Here is a 22,677-nt window from a genome sequence, read left to right as displayed (position 1 = left end):
CAAATTTGTTGAATAGAATACATTATTAACTATGGTCACCATGGTATACATTAATCCCCAGCAGTTATTCATCTTATAACTGAAAGTTTGTATCCTTTGACCAATATCTCCACATTTTTCTCCAGCCCCTGACAACCATCATTCTATTCTCTGGTTCTATGAATTTGACTTCTTAAATTCCACCTGCTTTCAGTTCTTTTGGTCATATACCCACAAGTGGTAGTGCTGAATCATATAGTAGTACTGGTTTTAATTTGGGGGGGACGACTACCATACAGTTTTCCACAGCACTTTCACATTTCAACCAGCAATGCACAAGGATTCTGATTTCTCCACATCCTCACCAACACTTACTATTTTCTGTTTTTGTTTTTTTTATAGTAGCCAACACAGTGGGTGTGAAATGAGATCTTGTTTTGATTTGCTTCTCCCTGATTAATTATGTTGAGCATCTTTTCATGTGCTTATTGGTATTTGAGTATCTTCTTTGGAGAACTATCTGTTCAGGCCCTTTGTACATTTTTCTATGGGTTGTTTTTTGTTATTGAGTTGTAGTTCTCTATATATTTTGGATATCAGTCCCTTATCAGATAAATGATTTGCAAATATTTTTTCCCATTCCATGGGGTACCTTTTCACTTCGTTGATAGTTCGGTGTAGTTTTCATTTTGAGGAAGTCCAGGTTATTGTGTTTGTTTTTTACTTTTTTACTTGTGCTTTTCGTGTCATATCTAAGAAATCATTGCCAAATCCAGTGTTGTGCAGCTACACTATAGCTTCTTGTGTTTTATAGTTTTAGCTGTTATATTTAGATCATTGATCTATTTTGAGTTTCTTTTTTTTATATGGTATCAGGTAAGGTCCAACTTCATTCTTTAGCTAACACTGTTGAAAAGACTGTCCTTTCCCTATAGCACCCTTGTCAAAAGTCATTTGACCATATATGAGAGGGTTTATTTGGGTGCTTTCTTTTCTATTTCATTAGCCTTGATGTCTGTCTTTATGTTAGTACCACACTTTTTGTGTTGTTCATCCTCACCCGAGGATATTTTTCCAGTAAATTTTAGAGGGAGGGGGAGAGACAGAGAGAGAAATATCGATTGGTTGCCTCCCACATGAGCCCCGACCAGGGCTGGGGATCAACCCTGCAACCGAGATACATGCCCTTGACCAGAATCAATTCAGGACCCTTCAGTCCATGGGCCAACGTTCTATCCACTGAGCCAAACTGGCTAGGACAGTACCACACTTTTTATTTCTATAGCTTTGTGGTTTTAATTTTGGAAATCAGGTAGTGTGAGACCTCCAACTTTGTTCTTTTTCAAGACATATCTCATTCGGTCCCTTAAGATTGTTATATGAATTTAAAGAGAGATTTTTATATTTCTGTAAAAAAAATCCAAAAACCCACCATTGGGATTTTTATAGGGATTACCTTAAATCTATGAAGCTCTTTTATTAGCTGGGTGAACCATAACAACTAATTTCTGCTAAAAATCAGAAATCTAGTTGCTTATGAACTTGGAAAGATCCATAATTATGACGTCTTCATTTAATGTTTTATTTTGCTTTACTTTTTGTGAATATTTAATTGTTATTTCATACTAAGAGAGGGGAAAGGGCTGCTCCATCTTTATCCCACTTCTAAGATACTATGTGGGAACAGATAGGTCTATTTAAAGCTGTAGGAAAGGCACATAAGTTCTCATATTTGAATGACAAGTGATAGTATTTTGCTATCAGATTTTTTTGAAGACAAAGAGATTGCAAGGGCCATATAATCCTTGAGTTGTCTCATAAAACAAACAAACTGACTAGCTGATGCCTATCCTAGAGTAGTCTCTCTTATTGTGGGAAGGAAAGAACATTTATAATAGTGGTTCACTTCCATGCTTTGGAACTTTGCCTAACTTTGCTCCCTGTTGAACAAAATTTGGAATTCATCTTATAGCATGGAGACCTGGCTATTTGAGAATATCCCAATTTATTGGCTTACTACATTTGAAAGCCAATGTGGTAAGAAAAGTAATGTGTTGCTCTAGACAGGGAGGTGTTGAGGTGGGTTATAGCTACATTCATGTTTTGACTCCACCATTTACCAAGAGACCATGGCCAAGTCTGAAACTGTGACACTTATCTTCCACTTCTATTGTGACTATGAAAGACATGATGCATGTGAAGTTCACTGTACATGTTTTAATCCTTTTTCTTGTTTCAGACACTGTCACATGAACCCAAAGTCCTTCAGGAGGGTCTCCTTCAGTTGGACTCCATCCTCTCCTCTTTGGAGCCCTTACACCGCCCAATTGAATCTCCTGGGGGTTCAGTGCTGCTGCGAGAACTGGCTTGTGCTGGCAATGTCGCTGATGCTACCCTCTCAGCTCAGGCCACACCTCTACTGCATGCACTCACTGCTGCCCACGCCTACATCATGATGTTTGTTCATACTTGCAGAGTTGGACAGGTAAGAATTATCTTAGGGGTGAACATGTTGGTTTAAAGCCAGTGAAATACCTAGGGTGTCCATATGACATCTTACTGTGCTTAGTAGTTATTCCTTCATCCTTTTTAAAGAGCTAAAAGTTGATTTTGAATATAATTATTCAGAGAGCATTCCAAAGATCATCTTCTTTTTACTTTGGCTGCAGAGTGAAATTCGTTCCATCTCCGTAAACCAGTGGGGCTCTCAGTTGGGTCTGAGTGTTCTGAGCAAGCTGAGCCAGCTATACTGTTCCCTGGTGTGGGAAAGCACTGTCCTCCTCTCCCTGTGTACCCCAAACAGGTAAGGGATTGGTCATCTCTCTTATTTCTTTCCTAACAGAAAAACTAAGCTCAGTGAGCCTGGAGTATTGGTCTTTAGTCAAGGATAGAAGTGTATAGGAAAGAGTTCAGAGGCTTCTTTGTCTGTCTTAGTCCGTTCTGGCTGCTATAACAAAATACCACAGACTGGGTACTTATAAACAGCAGAAATTTATTGCTCAGTGTTCTGGAGGCTGGAAGTCTGAGATCATGGTGCCAGCATGATTGGGTGAGGGCCCCCTTCCAGGACACAGACTTCTTGTTGTATCCTCACATGGCAGAAGGGACTAAAGACACTAGTCCCATTTGTGAAGGTTCCACCCTCATGACTTAAGCACCTCCCAAAGGCCTTTCCTACTAATACCATCACATCGAGCATTAGGATTTCAATATACAAAGTTTGGGGAGGGGCACAAACATTCAATTTGTAACATTGTCCTTCTCACTTACCAGCCTAGGGACTTGCTTAAAAATCATATTGTGTATCTGATTTATGGTGTCAACATAGTGGGTGTTTAAATTTGGCCTGTTGTTAACCAGATTGAAAAAGTTGAGTTGGAAACCTTGTTGAGTGCTACTTCAGGAATTTGATCATTGAAGGTGTTCTATTAGGTCAACTTAAACTGCTATAGGAAGGGATAGTGTCAGCTAAGCAGGTTAGAGACCAAGCATAACATAAGAGATGAACTATTCAAGTTTTTTGCCTTACTATTTCTCTTTTTGCAGCCTACCATCTGGGTGTGAATTTGGCCAGGCGGACATGCAGAAGCTGGTTCCAAAGGATGAGAAGGCAGGTACGACCCAGGGCGGAAAAAGAGCAGGTAACTCCAAGAAACTAAAATCTCAGCCATTCTTTTAAGTTCTGTCTGTCTTTACAGGTCGGTTGTGAAAGTTTAGTTTAACATTCTAACATCTATAATTCTCAATTTTTTTCCTTTCATTGATTTTTTTAAATATGTTTTCATTGATTTTTTTTTTTTTTTAGAAAGAAAGAGGAAGGGAGAGGGAGAGAGAAACATCTGTCAGCTGCCACCTACATGCCCCCTATCAGGTAGGGACTGAGCACACAATCCAGGCATGTGACCTGACCAGGAATCTAGCCTGTGACCTTTTGGTGCAAAGGACGATGCTCAACCAACTGAGCCACACCCATCAGGGCCTTTTCATTGATTTTTAATTATTTTAAAATTTAGCTTTTTATCCATTTTTTAATAAAAATATATACACACAGTGGTAAAAATTTAAAGATGTAGTAGAAAGAAGAATCACCCATATTTGTATCACACACAAAAAAACAATATTTGAAAGTGTCTTTCTAATCTTTTCCCCTGAGGATATATTTTATTAACGTAGTTACAGTTGTCTTAGATAGAATATTTTACAGATCTCTTTTCACTTAACACATTAAGTGCCATGTAAAGGTACAATGAATTAATCATTCCCTGTTAAGTTTCTAATGTACTATTTTGAAAAATGAACATCTTTGTATGTAGTGTTATGCAACTCTAAGATTGATTCCTAGAAATTACCCTATCAAAGGGTTTGATGGGACTTTAATTTTTGTATTTGCTTGTTTTTCAGAAGCTTAATTTTATAGCTTAAAATGCTACATAATTTTTAAGTGGCTGTGGAACACTAAAAGCACACTGTCCAATATGGTAGCCTCTAACCATGTGTGACTGTTGAATAATTTAATGTAGCTAGTACAACTAAAAAATTAAATATTTTTCTTACTCCTTCATTCTCCCCTGCCCTCCTTCCTGTCTCTCCCTCTCTTTTTTTTCTTTTCTCTTGTTAAGGGGAAGGTATTACGGGTTGAAATGTGTTTCCCCTTCCACCCCCCACAAGCTCCTCAGAATATGACCTTATTTGGAAATAAGGTTGTTTCAGATATAGTTAATTTGAGGTCTTAGGTTGGGTGGAGAAAACTGAATTTTTAATTTTTATTAATTTAAATGTAACAGCTGTTACCCTGTTCACTAGTTGGACGACTTTTAAGTATGTTTGGAACAACTTGGGTATGTAAATCTTTTTTTGTTTCAACTAAATTGTATCAAATATAAACACAGATCAATTATTCTAAAGTATAAAATAGGTACCTTTTAAAAATATTTAGCATTGAATGTAGAATCTTGAGAATTTACATTTGATTACATGTTGAAAGAACAATTTATTATCTTGGATTAAACAGTATATTAAAAATTATACTTGTTTCTTTTTACATTTTAATCTGCATAGTAGAAAATTTAAGATATATGTAACTCACATTATATTTCTAATAAACAGTGCTAATTTAAATAATAGCTTTTATGTTACAGCACAATACAAGTTCCAAATTTCAATAAGCAGAAATGATACACAATTTTCTGACCCTAATGTAACAAGCCACTTTAAAATTAATAAAAGCCACTTTTTAGAAAGTTTTTTTTCTCCTATGTTCTGCATCAGGGAGGAAATCCCTTTGATAAACTATTAAGATAATTTTATGTATAAAAACCTACCAGATATGCTTTAAAATTTATTGAAATTACTAAAAGTGTAAATTAATAAAGAAAGCAGACATAACTTATGAGACAAATAAGGACTGATTATGACAGTATGGGAGAGGTTACAGAATTAATAAAATATATACACACCTCTGACAAGGTTAATTTTAGAGAAAATGAACCAAACCAACAATTAGAATATCAAAATACATCAAATTTAACTCAAGGAAAAGAACTGAGAACAAAATTAAATTCAATGTCAAAGAATTACCTTCTCTAATTCAGATTTTTTCCCCAGCAGTGTCTTTCACACATTAGACAAAGATGACTCTATTTGCACATAGTTTTTCCAGAAAATTTGGTGGGGTGTTTTATAACGTTTGCCTAAAGCCAATTCTTAGATCTAAGAGCGTACACACACACACACAAAAAGAGGCATATCTCACATTTATGTACAAAAATCTTAAATACTAGGGTTTATATTTCTACAGTGGTGTAATCTATGATGTCTGCTTTGAGTTTACTAATAAGCTATAGAATTCTAGCAGGGCATGCTCCTTGACAGTATAAGGGCACCATGCACATTGTAGTCTGCCTAAGTGGTACCCCTGGATCATGCAGTGCCTGCAATCAAGCATATCAATCAGTACAGTTTGGGATTTTTTTGTTTTGTTTTGTTTTTCTTTTCAGATATAGGAAGATTCTTTTCAGGTTTGGGACTCTTCAGAACAAGGAACCAGGTAAATGCTGGTTTACCATGGTCTTACTGATCTTCTCTTATGTCTATAGATGGGGAGCAGGATGCCACAGCTGCAAGTATGGATGCTTCTACCCAAGGCTTGTTGGAAGGCATTGGGCTTGATGGTGACACATTGGCTCCTATGGAGACAGATGAACCTACTACTTCAGACTCTAAGGGCAAATCTAAAATCACACCTGCCATGGCTGCCAGAATTAAGCAAATCAAGCCTTTATTGTCAGGTGAGTGATTCTTTTTTCTACTCCCTTTTCTGGCTTTCAGAGCCTTAACTAGTTCTCAAAAAATTGAGTTGGTATGGCTGGCTGTATTGTTCCCATTAAGGAAGTTTAAAACTTTGGTGGCTCACCGGGCCAATGTTCCTCAGTGCATTGGCCCATATATTAAAGGGTCGCTGGTTCGATCCCTGTCCCTGGTCTGCCCTGGTCAGGGTGCATGTGGGAGGCAACCAATCCATGTGTCTCTCTCACATCAGTGTTTCTCTCTCCCACTCTCCCAATCTGTAAAAATCAATGGAAAAAATATCATCGGGTGAGGATTACAAAGGAAAAATCTTCGGTGGCTCGTTTTTAGGTATACTTTATTGAGTGTTGACTATGTGATAGGCTCTGTATTTATTGTTAGGGATACAAAGATAAGAGAATCACTTCCTAAAAACCCTCTACCCTTTCCCTATCTATAATTCCTTTCCGGCTATTCATTCTTCAACTGCAAATGGCTTCTGCTTCCACCAATTCCATTGAAATGTCTTACCAAGATACCTACAACCTCCTTAATGCTAAGTTTCTTGTATTTGTTTCAGTCCCCTTGTCACTTCCTTACAGCATGATAGTTGACCTACCATCTCCTTCTTGAAATGCTCTATTCTCGACTTTTGTGGTATAAAACTACTGCTTTCCAGTTACCTGTCTTGCTATTCCACCCAGTCTCTTTCTCTGTCCCTTAAACATAGCAAGTGACATAGTTAATTTATTTGTGTTTTAGTAAATTCACTTTGACAACTCTGGAGATCACGTTAACATGATACAAGACCACATTAAAGATGTACACTAATCTGTCTCTACCATTTTTGCCTTTTAATGTAATATCAATGTTTGGAAGATCTGTTTTTTCTGTTCCTCAGTATTTGCCAGTTTCTGCCACCTTAATGTAGAGGAAAGTGAAGGTGTTAACTTTAGACTCTAAGGGCAAATCTGGGAATCGAAGGTCTGTCCCAAAGCAAGCAGAAAACAGCCTTTGGCGTTTCCATTTGCTATCTTAAAACCCTTGAAAGTTCTAATTTTGCTTAATTCTCCTTTTGTTTTAATTTGAAAGTCTACCACTAACCCAAATTGAAGGAAAATCGACCTAGAGGATGGCTCATGTTGACCTCCCCTATCTTTGTTAGAACTCTTGGACTATGACCTTAGAACATTCTGAGGTTTCTGTGTGGGTCCACTTCATGCTTTTGATGTCAATTTCTTTGTGGTTGCTGATCTTGCTGACTACCTTTGAGCCACTTTGGAACAACTGAAGGCGGTGGTGAAAAAGCACAAACTTAAGTTTGGGTGCATTAGATTTTCAGAATCTGGGCATATTCAACCTCTAGCCAGGCATTGCAAGTGTTCCAGTACAGAGAAATATTTTAAGAAAAACAAGTCAACACAAAAATATAATATGCTTAGACATATCTTCTTTTTCTATGCATTTCCTTTTACATTTGGATTGTACTTCTTTCGTTCAACCACATATACCAGCAATTCTCAACCTTTTTTATCTCATGGCACACATAAACTAATTACTAAAATTCTGCAGCACACCCAAAAATATATTTTTTGCTAATCTGACTTTAAAAATTGGTATAATTTTGATTCATTCACACTGATGGCTATTATTGTGTTGGCTGTTGTCACTTTTTTAGTTGACAATCTAAGGGAAACGAGGTCAGTGCCCCTGACTAAATAGTCAGGTAGTTTATGTTTTAAAAATTTTTGTGACACATGGCATACTGTTTGAAAATTGCTGACATATACCAAAAACATTTCCCAAAAATGAAAACTTGAAATACTTATAATCTACCTAACACCTTAAGAAAGCCACTTAGAATTGTTTATGCTTTTCCTAGCTGTCTTTTTCCCTTTGGGGATTATAAGTGACTTCATAACCCAGTAAGTCTATTATTTACTTCAGTAGTTCTTATTGCTATGTTACTCTCTGCAAAGTTGGTTTCAATTTATACTTCCTCTAACAGTCTGAATACTTGTTTAACTTTCACATTTGTTATATATCTAGTGCCAAGACACGTCTCTGTCTCCTGCCTTTAAAAGAGGCATTTATTCCCTATGGAACTTCCCTTTTGGATTATGATGTGTAGAGTCAAATCCAGGTGTTTCCTAGGTGTTGGGTGTGAGGAAGTGGTCAGTCATAAAAATGTATTAATGGTAATGTGTCTGTTATAAATGAAACTAATTCTGAGAATACTGTCAGCCTTATTCTAACTTTTGGATTCCAGCCTCTTCCAGATTAGGCCGAGCACTTGCTGAGCTGTTTGGACTCCTTGTTAAACTTTGTGTGGGGTCTCCTGTCCGCCAGAGAAGGAGCCATCATGCTGCCAGCACCACCACAGCACCGACACCCGCTGCTCGATCAACAGCCTCCGCCCTCACTAAGCTCCTCACAAAAGGCTTATCTTGGCAGCCTCCACCATATACACCGACTCCCCGCTTCAGGTGAGGTTCTGCTTAAGAGACAGAATCAAATTGACTTGGTGGTCTCTTACTCTAGCTGTGTTATGTAAATACAGTTTAGAGAACCTGTTTTGGTTCTACTTAATCTAGAATACAGAGATTTTTAAAGCATTTATAATCAAACTGCATTTCAATAACCTTGTATGTTTAGTAGGTAGGAGCCTACTTAGAAACTTAAGAAATTTTAATAAGCAGACTAATCACCCACCTGCATTTCAGTCAGATGAGTGCAATGTTAAATTTTACTCTTGGCTTCTATATGAATTTCCCATTGTGTTAGTGTCTGCCTCAGAGAATGTTAAATATGTTTTTTCCCTCTTTCAGGCTAACATTCTTCATCTGTTCAGTTGGTTTTACATCCCCAATGCTGTTTGATGAGAGGAAGTATCCCTACCATCTCATGCTGCAGAAATTTCTCTGCTCTGGAGGCCACAATGCTCTTTTTGAGTAAGGATCAACTTTTTAAGCCACCTATCTTGTGACAGTGGGATACATAGAGACACCCATTGGTTGTACCCTTTCACATTTTGGGCACTAGCCATTATTTATTTCCATCTTTCGTGGAAGGTGTAGAATTCAGCCTTTCTGGAGGTGTTTGTAAGGGTCTCTGCTTTTCCTCAATGGTTTTCCAATGTCTGGTACATATTTTTCTAATAGGCTTGTCTTTTTCTATTGTTTCTCAATATGATCATTTTTCTGCTTCTCAGTCAAAATTTTAAACTAAGTTTCACTTTTTGTTTATTTTGGCTTTAAAAACTAATGCTAGAAGTGGTAATCATTTTGCAATATATATATATGTGTATCAAATCATGACATTGTACACAAATTTACATATGTTGTATGTTAATATCTCAAAGCTAGAACAAAGACCAAATAAAGGTAAATCTAATAAATGTTGGACAGATTGGAAGCAGTGGCTCCAAGGGGAGGGACATGTAGTGCCAATATAAGGACTGGGAACCTATCACATGTCCTTTTTACCACTACCCCATCTAAAATACTAATGTTCTCTCTCCTTATTTTCTCTTATTTGAATTTAGAACTTTCAATTGGGCTCTGTCGATGGGTGGCAAAGTTCCTGTTGCTGAAGGATTGGAGCATTCAGACTTACCTGATGGCACAGGAGAATTCCTAGATGCTTGGCTTATGTTGGTGGAGAAGATGGTGAATCCTACCACGGTGCTTGAATCTCCACATTCACTGCCTGCCAAATTGCCTGGAAGTGTCCAGAACTTTCCACAATTCAGTGCCCTCCGTTTCCTTGTGGTAACTCAGAAAGTGAGTATTCAGCATTCTAAAACCAAGAGGAATTTCTCATGCTGACTAGGTAGCTCCTACTCTGATTTGTGCTCCTTGATTAAATAACTTGATTATTGGAGAACCATTAGATTCTACTCCCAGATAGGGCTGCATTACAGAAGGGAATAGGGATCATTTGAGAATTTTCTGTGGTATACACATTTGAACCTTAAACTTCAGATTGATATTTCTAGGTTGCATTAAATGCCCCTTCTCTGTGCTTGCTTAGGCCCCTTCAGTACTGACCTAGGATTTTGTTGTTGGCATGTACTGATTGTGGAAGGACTTTGGCTTATTCCTCAACAGGGCTTTTTGAATTGAAAAAAAAAATGATTTTCACACAGCCTTTCAAATTATTTCTAGGCAGCATTTACTTGCATCAAGAACCTGTGGAACCGGAAACCCCTGAAGGTGTATGGTGGGCGAATGGCAGAGTCCATGCTGGCCATCCTGTGCCACATCCTCCGAGGAGAGCCTGTAATTAGAGAGAGACTGAGCAAAGAGAAGGAGGGGTCTCGAGGAGAAGAGGATACAGGGCAAGAGGAAGGTGGCTCCCGCCGAGATCCTCAAGTCAACCAACAGCAACTGCAACAGGTACTAAATACTGACCTGATACTCCAGGGCCTAGACTTTGCACCTGATAGAATGCAGTGCTTGTGGGTTTTCTAACTTTCCATGCCACTAAGTGCCTGGTCCGGTTAGCCAGGATATAGTTTTAGATTTGCTCTTTATCTTACTGTTTGTTTGGTTTTGGTTTTGGTTTTTTTCATCTTTAAATAAACATATAAACCACATTTTGAAAAATGTAAGCTAGAAGCAGTAGTGGGGTGGAGGTTGAGGGGGAAGCACTTATGAACTTGACATTTAAATTTCAAAAGAATATTTAGCATAGTCCTCTGGGCATTTGTATATATGTGTTCTCTTTATGTCCAGAGACCTGTTGCAATATGACTTCTAAATATACATGCCATAATTTTTATAATAACTAACAAATGCTAACTTTAAGAAAATTTAGAAATACAGCAACATATTTTAAAAGGGTAGTCATAATGTCACCACACAAGATAATTATTGTGTTCTTTTTTATCATTTGGTTCTATGCCTAATTTTTCTTTCTTTATTTTTATTGTTGAAAGTATTACAACAATCCTCCATTTTTCCCACATTGCCCCTCTCCACTCAGTTCCCACCCCACCCCAGGCCTTCACCACACTATTGTCTGTGTCCATGGGTTATGCATATAAGTTCTTTAGTTAATCTCTGCCCACCCCCTTCACCCCCTTCCCTCTGAGATTCATCAATCTGTGCCATGCTTCCATGCCTCAACTTATTTGTCAGTCGGTTTATTTTGTTCATTACATTCCACATATGAGTGAGGTCATGTGATACTTGTCTTTCTCTGATGGGCTTATTTCGCTTAGTATAATACTCTCCGGGAGTATTATACTGCTGTCTCAAAGGGTAAGAGATCCTTCTTTTTTTTTTCCAGCTGTATTGTATTCCATTGTGTAAATGTACCAAAGCTTTTTATCCACTCATCTACTCATGGGCTCTTGGGCTGTTTCCACGTCTTAGCTATTATAAATCGCACTGCTATGAACATAGGGGTGCATGCATTCTTTCTCACTGGTGTATCGGGATTCTTAGGATATATTCCTAGAAGTGGGATCACTGGGTCAAATGGCAGTTCCATATTTAATTTTTTGAGGAAGCTTCATACTGTTTTTCACCAGCGTGTACTATGGTTCCCTTTTCTCCACATCCTCACCAGCACTTGTTGGTCGTTGATTTATTGATGGTAGCCAATCTGGCAGGTGTGAGGTGACACCTCATTGTCGTTTTAATTTGCATCTCTCTGGTAATTAGTGACTTTGAGCACTTTTTCATATGTCTCTTGGCCATCTGTATGTCCTCTTTGGAGAAGTGTTTATTTAGGTACTTTGCCCATTTTTTAATTGGATTGTTTGTCTTCCTTTTGTTGAGTTGTATGAGTTCTTTATATATTTTGGAAATTAACCCCTTATCTGATATATCATTGACAAATGCTGTATGTTCTCTCATACAGTGGGTTTTCCTTTGCATTTTGAGGATGTTTCTGTTCTCTGCCTAATTTTACATAGTTACCGTCATATATTATCTAGAATTGTGTTGGTGTCATTAAGAAAATGGTTTTTTTTATGTCTTAGTCATTCTTTTATTGCGGATGTTAATTTTCTTATTTGGTGTTGTAAAGCTGTGGTATATGGTTTCTTTCTGTACATCTCATGATTATTTCACAGTGATAGAAAACCTAGGTCATTTTTTCGGGCTCTTGTTCTGTTGCTAGTTTGTTTTCTGAAAAGTAGGACCAATTTTTGCTTCTGCTGTTGTGATTGTTGAATTAGAATAATCCTATTAATGATAATAACCATCTAACCCCATTTTCTTAGGGGAATCATCTGCCCCATTGTGCAGCTCTAATGCTCCAAAGCACCAAATAGACAGGTCCATCTGTGTTACCTATCTTAGCTTATAAATATTCTCAGTTCCCGTGAACTTAGAAAAACTTGTTTACTTCTTGAAAGGGTTTCTTTCTTTTTAAAATGCGTTTGGTTTTCTCTTTTACTGTGGTTCTGAGGTCCTACATTCTTTTTGTAGCTCATGGACATGGGCTTCACAAGGGAACATGCCATGGAGGCCTTGTTGAACACCAGCACCATGGAGCAGGCCACAGAGTACCTTCTAACCCACCCTCCCCCAATCATGGGAGGAGTTGTTCGGGTGAGTTGGCCCAGGGGCTCTAATCTTGTAGGACACTGGTTTGGCTGCTGATGTGCTTTTCTCCTCTCCTGCTTTCGTCACTGGTCTTCCCTTATATAAACTACTTCTCATTTGCAGACTTCTTCGTGCCAATATTTTCTTTTCCTAATAACTCTTCTAGCTCTAGAAGTTCCCTATCTCCCAGGCATGCAAATTACTGGACTTCGTTTGCAGAAGAACTCTTAAATCCTCCACAGTCAGAAAGCCATGGAAGAGGCTCTCTTTTCTGACATGCAGAATAGGTGGCACGTGGCACATTAAAGCTCCCTTCCTGTACTTAATTTCATTGTGATTTTCCCTCTCTGTTCTTACAGCTACCAGGTAAGTCTAGTTCGGTTTTACTCTAGAAAGCAGCATTCGGAGCCCCTTCTCTAAAGCTTGAGCACAGATGTCTGGTTCCTTATGAAATGGGGTATATATAGTTGCTGCATATTCTGTTGTTGCTCTGTAGGATCTGAGTATGTCCGAAGAGGATCAGATGATGAGAGCTATTGCCATGTCTCTGGGACAGGATATCCCAATGGATCAAAGGGCGGAGTCACCTGAGGTAACTAGAATACAAGGCATCCAAAAGGGCCTGACACATTAATCTTAGTATTTCTTTGAACATTCTGCTACGAGTACAAAGTAATTGGTAGAATTAAAGTCTAAAGAAAGACATGGAAGTATTCATTTATCCCAACCTTGTCTTCACTGATCTACATTGTATTGACCTAAAGCTTTAAGTGGGGCAGATGAAGCATTTCTCTTTATTGTCAAATCAAATAAGATACCCCAAATGTACTTGGTTGTATCCATAGGTCAAACTTGGGTGTCTATTTTTAGATAAAAGTTGGTTGCTTCTGTTTGCTATACTGACAGAGAATGCAGGACAATGTATATAAATGATTTTGTAGGACGTAATGTAGGTTTCTGTGAATAAATTGGCAATGTTTTAGTGGTTGGAGGTGTCCTTCTATGCTTTCCTTGTCTTGCCTTAGCCTTTGTGGCTGCCCTCATACTTGTTGCCCCATAATAATGAACATATCGCTTGAGGAAAAGGTTGAGGGTATTCATATGATAAGGCAAATACATTCTTAGAGTCTTCCTCGTCTTTGTTCCTCCAACTCTTCCATATGCCATCACTCTTCCTTCCCTGCCTCCAGGAAGTTGCTTGTAGGAAAGAGGAGGAGGAAAGGAAAGCTCGTGAAAAGCAGGAAGAGGAAGAGGCTAAATGTCTAGAGAAATTCCAGGATGCTGATCCATTGGAGCAAGATGAGCTCCACACTTTCACAGATACCATGTTGCCTGGTTGCTTCCACCTTCTTGATGAGCTGCCAGACACAGTGTACCGGGTGTGTGATCTCATTATGACAGCAATAAAACGTAATGGAGCAGACTATCGGGACATGATTCTGAAGCAAGTAGTCAATCAGGTAAGCTCTCAAGGGGCCAAAAGACAGGATTTTATAAGGTGGTTTTCCTGCCATCTGTCAAAACCTAATTTCTTTAAAAGATTAATATTTTTGCAATTTACCCAATGTGGATGTGGTATTCTCTCTTTGAATTCTCTAGATCTGGTAATTGGCTCTTTCTTGAGATTGTTCCTACAAAAAGTAAATTAACTACTTCACAAAAATGTCTTTGAAAGGAAAATTAAAAGCTTTCTGTTTCTAGGCATATCTTCTTAGATTCATCTTAACTGTCTAAACTATGTCTCATTCCTGAGCCAAGTTAGGCCCCCTGAACTAACAGTGAATAAATGTTTTTTCCCCTCCCCTCCTATGCAACAACCACTTGACAAATGAGTCCCCATCCTGATGAATAGTTGTGACTTGTTGTTTGTCTTTCTTGAGCAGTATTTTTCCTCATTATGAAATTAATATATGCTAATTGTTAGAAGTAGGATACGAAATAAATTCTCTAAATCCCCACACAAATAGATAACCAGTTAACATATTGGTTGTATTTTCTTTACTATTTTTGTATTTAAATCATTGCAATTTTGTTTTATATTTTTTAAGTTGAAAAATAAAGGGGAGAAATCAAAAAGTGATGTATGTAATCAAAACTTTGGTATATGGAATCATCACAAAAGTAAAAGACAAACTGAATAAACCATTTTTTCACAAGAGATGACCAGGGTTTAGTTACCTTTAATCTATATCAAGAGCATATAGAAATGATTTTAAGAAAACTAAACCCTTAATATGAAAGGACAATTATATAAATTCATTACAAGAAATTTAACATGCAGCCTGGCCGGTTTCGCTCAGTGGTTGAGCCTAAACCCTTGAACCAGGAGGTCATGGTTGGATTTCTGGTCAGGGCATATGCTCGTGTTGCAGGCTTGATCCCCAGTAGGGGGCAAGCAGGAGACAGCCAATCGATTCTCTCTCATCATTGGTGTTTTTAGCTCTCTCTGTCTCCCTTTCTATCTCAAAACAGTGGGAACAATATCCTTAGGAAAGGATTGGCAAAAAACAAAAACAAAAAATAAAAATACCTAGCATTTAAAAAGAAAGAAATTTAACATGCAAACTAAAGCAAGACCAAGTTTTTTTTTAACATTTTGGGTTTTTGTTTTTAATTCTGGGGCAGAATATTGTGAAAGATTACTGATGGGAGTATAGGTTGGCATAATCTTTGTTGGGTTGACTATATGCATCAGAAATTTTTAGAATACTCATTTCCTTTAATTTAGGATTTAGGCTTCTTGTAATTTAGCCCAAGAAAATAATCTTTAGAGATTGTCCTATAGTAGCACACATCTTCTTTTAATACAGACATGATATCTCAATAGTATATACATAATTATTTATCCACCCTCTTTTGGCGAATGTGTTGAGAGTGGAGTATGAGTACAGGGTTGAGAATGTTTTGACAAACCTTATCAAACTCTTATTTACAGTTATCTGACATGGCCACTCCTCTTTTCTAGGTGTGGGAAGCTGCTGATGTATTGATCAAAGCCGCTCTTCCCCTGACAACAAGCGACACAAAAACTGTGTCAGAATGGATCAGTCAGATGGCCACCCTGCCCCAGGCATCCAATTTGGCTACTAGAATTTTGCTTTTAACCCTGCTTTTTGAGGTAAGATTTAGATCTTTTAGTCCCTCTGTTTCATTCATCAGAGAATTAATTGAACACCTATTATTTGAGACATTGAAGAAGGTAGAGAGAAATCTAAGGCATGATCTCTGCCTTTCATGAGCCTGCAGTTTCTTATAGGCTATAATGCACATAATTAAATACAAAATACAGCATTTGGTACATGAATGTCAGTGAGTTCAGGGAGGGTATATACAACACTTCCGGATAATGAGAGGCTTCTCAGAACAAGTGTTCATTAGTTGAATTGAGTCTTAGAGGATTTGGGGGGTAGTCATTAAAAGAGGTATTTAGAATTACTATTGTAGTTCTGTTGTGGAATACTTTTGGTCTCTGAGGAAACCTGTAAGTGGCAGCCAAAGCAGGGTAGTTGGTGAAAATTGAATAATGGGCATCAGGTAGAATCTGACTCTTCTTTTGTACCTGGTCAGTCAGCAGGTTTTTTGAGAGAAAAGAGTATTTTGGCCAAGACATATTCTTCTTCCAACCAACATAGGAATTAGTAGGCAATTGATTTTGAACAAATGACTCTTCATTTGTCATCATGTTTCATAGTAAACCCTGAACTTAATGGAGTAAATACTTTCAAGCAACGTAGGAGAAAAGTTCAGTGTATGTGTCAAACTATAGTCTTGGGGCTTTCCCTTTTAGTGGAAGTGGCAGTTATTATAGCACTAGAGGCCCAGTGCATGGGGTGGGGGCGGGTTCCCTCAGCCTGGCCTGCACCCTCTCCAATCCAGGACCCCTCGGGGGATGTCTGACTGCCTGCAGAATAAGGTCTAAACCAGCAGTTGAACACCCCTCTTGCAATCCGGACCGCTGACTCCTAACTGCTCGCCTGTCTGCCAGCCTGATTGCCCCTATCTGCCTCTGCCTGCCGGCCTGATCACCCACTAACTGCTCTCCCTAACTGCTTCTGCCTGCTGGCCTGATCGCCACTAACCACTTCTGCCTGCCGGCCTGATCGCCCCTAACTGCTTCTGCCTGCTGGCCTGATCACCCCCTAACTGCTCCCCTGCTGGCCTAATCGCCACTGACCGCCTCTGCCTGCTGGCCTGATCACTCCCTAACTGATCTCCCCTGCCGGCCTAGTCACCCCTAACCACTTCTGCCTCCCGGCCTGGTAACCCCCTATCTGTTCCCCTGCTGGCCTGATTGCCCCCTAACTGCTCCCCTGCTGGCCTGATCACCACTAACCGCCTCTGCCTGCCGGTCTGGTAGCCCCTAACTGCCTCTGCCTGCTGGCCTGGTCGCCCCTAGCTCCTCCCCTGCCGGCCTGATTGCCCCCTAACTGCTTCCCTGCCGGCCTGATCGCCCCCTAACTGCCTCTGCCTTGGCCCCCGCCACTGTTGCTTTGTCCAGAAGGACATCCGGAAGACATCCGGCCTAATTAGCATATTACCCTTTTATTAGTATAGATTTGTAAATAGGTTGCAAAGTACAGAATGCTGGGGGTCCCTCATAACATTATAACATAAAGAGAAAATCATAAGTAATAGTCCACTATTTTCTTCTAGTCCTTTTTCTGTGTATTTAAAAAATTGAGATCAGATTATTTTAAAAGTTGTATTTTCTCTCTGTATTATATTATGAATATTTCCCCATGTCATTTATATATTATTCCATCTCTGGACATCCCATTCTTTAAGTAATTGCCTATTATTGGACATTTAAATTATTTCCAGTGATTTCCTGTTATAAGTGATACTTTAGTGTAGCCCCTGTAGAGCAAATCATTAACTGGGTTGCTGTGTTTAATTATTCCATCTTCCTTGAAAGATTGTAAGGGTCCTCTGTAAATTGGAAGCTTTTCAACTTCAACATAGTTAACACTATATAACCTAGATGACAATCCTTAATGGTATTAATGATATTAATAACAGTTTCCATATTAAGCACATACTAATGTGCTAAGCACTGTGTTGGGCACTTTGAATATATAGCCTCATTTATTCATCACAATTACCTTGGAAGTTGAGATTATTTCCTTTGATCCATGAGGAAACAAAGGCCTCGAGAATTTATGTAACTTAGGTCACACAGATGGTGCATCATGTAGAAGTGGAATTTGAATTCAGCTAATTCTAATAGTGTTCACCCCTGTGATTACTGACTAGAAATTGGTATATGTTTTCTTTTTCCCTTTGGTTAATCAGGAGTTGAAGCTACCTTGTGCTTGGGTGGTCGAATCTAGTGGCATCCTTAATGTCCTAATCAAACTCTTGGAAGTGGTTCAGCCCTGCCTACAGGCTGCCAAGGAGCAAAAGGAGGTCCAGACCCCAAAGTGAGTTTACCCTATATCCTGGTTTTACTTCTGTTTTTCTGGGACATGTATAGGGTAAATCTTGGGTACCTTTTGTTGTTTGAAAATTGTGATGTCCCTGATAAAGTCAGGGTAAGTTTTCTCTTGTGTCTAGGTTTCTGGTTTGCTCAGAATAAAGCATTTCTCCTTTTGTAGGTGGATCACCCCAGTGTTGCTCCTGATTGATTTCTATGAAAAGACGGCCATCTCCTCAAAAAGGAGAGCCCAAATGACTAAGGTATGTAATATATTGTGTATGGTTGGCAGAATTGCTTGACCTCTTGAAGCAAAGAATAGGCCAGCAGAGAATACAGGAGAGTGGTAAAGAATGTAAAGCTCTCTGATCAAGGAATACATCTCTTTTGGGGGATATTGATAGCTACATTTCTCTCCTGAATGGAGTGTTAGAATTATTTTTTTATGGAGCTAAAGGGCCCAAGAACTTATTCTGGAAGTAAATGTTTAGGAAGTATGCAGAGGAGTGGCTCTTCTGTTGTATAAAGGACTGAGTGTGTGCAGTTTCTCCCAAAGCAAGTGCTCCTTAACGGAGATTACATATGTCACATCATCTCAGTTCCTTCTCATAGACAGAAATTTTGTTCCACTAAATCTAAAATCACTTCCCCTTTTATGAAAAACAGTTGGAAACAAAAGGAAAGCAGAGGATCGCAGGACAAGGATAGAGGGTTTAGTGCCTATGGAGAGGCCCAGAAATATGAGGATTAATGTATAAAAAAAATTCTTAGTTCTCAAAATGTATTTATTTTTCCTGGATTAGCTTTAGCAATGAACACTGATAAAGTTAATATTTTTTCTAACAACCAACCTTGTAGAAAATACAAAGAAACTTTGTGCTCTTGTATTTAGTACTTACAGTCCAACAACAACAACTGGCGCTGGTTTGATGATCGCTCTGGACGTTGGTGTAGTTACAGTGCAAGCAACAACAGCACTATTGATTCTGCCTGGAAGTCTGGGGAGACAAGTGTTCGCTTCACTGCAGGCCGAAGAAGATACACTGTCCAATTTACTACAATGGTTCAGGTACATGCTCATTCAATGCTGTAAACTTTATTGAGAAGTAGAGAAGGTGCTAGGTATGCCTTTTGGTTCCCTTCTTTCTCAGTCAGCAGTCCTGACATGTTATAAGAAGCAATGTTACTATACCACTACCAAATTGGGTATAGTTTTCAGAGAAGTGGATCTTCCTGAAGTCTTCAGGTAGACCACGAGTCTGTGGCAATTTGATACTGTCCCACCTGGAAATCATTTTAATTGTTTAGTCAAGGATTAGGGAGTGGTTAGGGATGGTATCTGCTCTATTGGAAAGTTTACAATTCATTATAGGGCCTTCTGTATGCCACTTTCCCTCTGGGAACCTTGATCTTTTCTCTCTGTAAATGATAGGGATGGTTTAAATTGCCAGGGTTCTTTTCTCTCGTAGCATCTTTCCTGGGAGTTCTAATAACCCCCCTTTTCAGAGTTCCTTTTTTGGTAGAGATATTTTTGTCTGTTTGAATTACTAGGTTAATGAAGAAACAGGCAACCGCCGCCCAGTGATGCTGACTCTCCTGAGGGTACCGCGGCTGAATAAAAACTCTAAAAACGGCAATGGGCAGGAACTAGAGAAGACACTGGAAGAAAGCAAAGAAATTGATATCAAGCGTAAAGACAGTAAAACCAATGGTATGGACTCTTAATTTTGAATTTTTCAAGGAGTGTTTTACATGAAACTCGTGTGCCTTTATTGCTTAAGTTCTAGCCGATTTCATTGTCATTTCTTATATATCAGATTGCTTGGTGACTTTGAAAGATTCACACTCCTTTTTATATGCCTTTTCATCTAGTCTTAAAATTGGTGTTTGGTATATTTCTCTTCATAGGGTACAAGTACTTGACTGGTTATTTAGGAAGGATAGGTGTGGGAGAAAATGTCAAGTTAAACTGTCTTACTTTCCCAGTTGTAGATACTCCATTGGCCCTAGAGAATACAAATAATGAAAAGGAGACAAGCCTGGAAGAAACAAAAATCGGAGAGATCCTGATCCAGGGCCTGACAGAGGATATGGTGACAGTTTTAATCCGGGCCTGCGTGAGCATGCTAGGAGTCCCTGTGGACCCAGACACTTTGCATGCCACCCTTCGCCTCTGCCTGAGGCTCACCCGAGACCACAAATATGCCATGATGTTTGCAGAGCTGAAGAGTACCCGCATGATCTTGAATTTGACCCAGAGCTCAGGCTTCAATGGGTTTACTCCCCTGGTCACCCTTCTCTTAAGACACATTATTGAGGACCCCTGCACCCTCCGTCATACTATGGAAAAGGTGAGTCTTTTGGTGTCAGATGATGGTTTAGCTTTGCATCATACTTTTGTTCTCCTTGGTCTCAGAACAGATAGACTTCTGGTTCTTCTTAGGGTCTATAGCTAGATATGTAGACTATATACGCTGCCCAGTAAAATTTCCCAGCTGTATGCTTAGGTGCTTGCTTGAATATGGTAGATGATCCCAGTGAATGACATGAAAAAAGAACTAGAAAATACAGGTTTTTCTATTCTTAAACTTACTATAGTAATAGCTCTTACCTAGTAAGTTCCCTCTGGCAATGTAGGTTTCTTGAACCAAAAACTTCATAAGGAATTGGAATACCTTCCACCAAGTTCATGTCTTAAAGATCATCCCCTTGTAGAGTACTTCTCATGTGTTCACAGGTTATAAAAATAGTAAAGTTTTTGGAATGTTTATGATTGTCAGACACTGTGGTAAGCTCTTTACAACTACCCATTGTGCAGACCTAAAAACAGGCTTACATGTGTTTTGGGTTTTTTTTAGGAACATATAGAACAGTGGAAGAAATGACAAAGTAATCAGAAAAAAAAGAAACATAACATCAACATTAATACGTAATTGGAGGGGTGGAGGGAAAACATCTTACTGATAAGGCTTTTCCTTATTGGTACTTTTACAAAATTTTCATTCCTCCTGCTAATTTGTTTTCAACAGTCATCATGTGAATGTTACTAGACTTCACTTCTATTTTCCTCTCTTGGAACATTGTTTCCCACATGTATATATGCAATATGCATGTTTTTGCATAACTTTTGTCACATTTAAGAATATTTTTTCTAGAGATTCCTAGAAATTGAATCAGACAGTATAAATTTTAAGTCATTTGCCAGAAATCTGGTACTATTTCATATATATATATGTGTGTGTGTGTGTGTGTGTGTGTGTGTGTGTGTGTGTGTGTGTGTATGCATACGTCTGACATTCTTTAGATAGTTTTATTTTTTCACCCAGCCTGTTTGATTTTACCTGACATGAGCAAAAACAAAAGCAGGACAGCTGTTAAAGGCAGAATATGTACTGATCTAAGCTCAGGGAACAGCCCAACAAGGAAGAAACAACTATATATAGACAGGATTCTAACTTAAAAACAAAATAGTTACAATGTTTAAAGTTTATATAACTTTAAAAATGCTAGGAAAAAAATATAGGTTCTTGTTGGATGAGAGAAAACTCGGAGCTTAAAGGACATTGTATTTGGGGGTGTTGGGAGCAAAAGAAGGTCAGTGACAATTTTAACATACCGAGTTGGCAAAATGTAAATGCTTAATAATATCCATTGCAGGTACGGGTGTGGAGAACCAGGCATACTCTTACTTTTGGTAGGAGTGGAAATTGGTGCAGCCACATTGGAGGGCAATTTGGTACTGTCAGTTTAAGATATCCTTTGACCTAGAAATTCTATGGCTAAGAACTTATAACTAAAGTCAAGTATGCCAAGGTACATATACAAGAATTTTCACTGTAGAATTGCTTGTAATATCAAGAAACTAGAGATCTAATGTCCAGCAGAGGACTGGATAAATAAATTGTGGCACATTTTTTATAGTGAAGTTATACTTTTCTGTATTTAAAAAGTAAGAATTGTTTTATAATTGCAGCCTGACGGACAAAATATAGGGATTAATATGCCAAACTAAAGAGCATGGTCAGTTTGGTAAGAAAACCATTAAGATTCCAAAAGACGTTTATCTTTGTGAACATTGTTCATGAAGAAATAGATATTGGGAAACACAATATAATTGTTTTCTTTATACTTTCCTCTGATTTCCATGATTGACGAGTCATTTTTTTTTTAGAAGAGCAAAACCATAATAGGTATCTAAGCCCTGTGGTATCAAAGCAAACAATCCATAAATATAGTTTGATATCTCCTGTGGCTATCATTATCTGAAATGGATGATTGGCTTTGAGGCATAAAGAAAATCTTTAATTTTATTCTTATACACTGAGTGGATATCAATATTACATATTTTTAGGGTTTGAACCATTCAGTTTAAAATTAGGACAGCCTTTAGGAAGGCTACGAGCTGGCACTTAAATGTGGGAGCCATAATTTGGATGAATGATC

General features: G+C 38.4%; 1 protein-coding gene across 15 annotated transcripts in view; it reads left to right on the top strand.

Annotated features, from left to right (window-relative positions):
* The window catches only part of HUWE1 (HECT, UBA and WWE domain containing 1, E3 ubiquitin protein ligase), a 142,704-nt gene that overhangs the window by 76,871 nt on the left and 43,156 nt on the right, over window positions 1–22,677 (top strand). For 14 of the 15 annotated variants that reach the window (XR_002831059.1, XM_023760014.1, XM_023760016.1 and 11 more), the window contains 17 exons: window positions 2,219–2,464; window positions 2,649–2,782; window positions 3,526–3,620; window positions 6,075–6,266; window positions 8,534–8,750; window positions 9,093–9,215; window positions 9,809–10,046; window positions 10,431–10,661; window positions 12,705–12,827; window positions 13,318–13,413; window positions 14,012–14,281; window positions 15,787–15,939; window positions 18,114–18,241; window positions 18,416–18,497; window positions 19,127–19,303; window positions 19,786–19,945; window positions 20,221–20,585. Coding sequence is in view for 14 of the 15 variants with exons in the window: in XM_023760014.1 (XP_023615782.1) it covers window positions 2,219–2,464; window positions 2,649–2,782; window positions 3,526–3,620; window positions 6,075–6,266; window positions 8,534–8,750; window positions 9,093–9,215; window positions 9,809–10,046; window positions 10,431–10,661; window positions 12,705–12,827; window positions 13,318–13,413; window positions 14,012–14,281; window positions 15,787–15,939; window positions 18,114–18,241; window positions 18,416–18,497; window positions 19,127–19,303; window positions 19,786–19,945; window positions 20,221–20,585 (3,030 nt within the window). In the remaining variant the exon portion in view is untranslated. The remainder of the gene's footprint in view (window positions 1–2,218; window positions 2,465–2,648; window positions 2,783–3,525; window positions 3,621–6,074; window positions 6,267–8,533; window positions 8,751–9,092; window positions 9,216–9,808; window positions 10,047–10,430; window positions 10,662–12,704; window positions 12,828–13,317; window positions 13,414–14,011; window positions 14,282–15,786; window positions 15,940–18,113; window positions 18,242–18,415; window positions 18,498–19,126; window positions 19,304–19,785; window positions 19,946–20,220; window positions 20,586–22,677) is intronic. The other variant, XM_023760019.1, reaches the window with a different exon arrangement.

The sequence above is a fragment of the Myotis lucifugus genome, unplaced genomic scaffold (genome assembly GCF_000147115.1).
Source record: "Myotis lucifugus unplaced genomic scaffold, Myoluc2.0 scaffold_169, whole genome shotgun sequence".
NCBI classification, from domain to species: domain Eukaryota; kingdom Metazoa; phylum Chordata; class Mammalia; order Chiroptera; family Vespertilionidae; genus Myotis; species Myotis lucifugus.
Note: the sequence above shows the minus strand (reverse complement) of the source record. Positions and strands in the feature narration are given on the sequence as shown.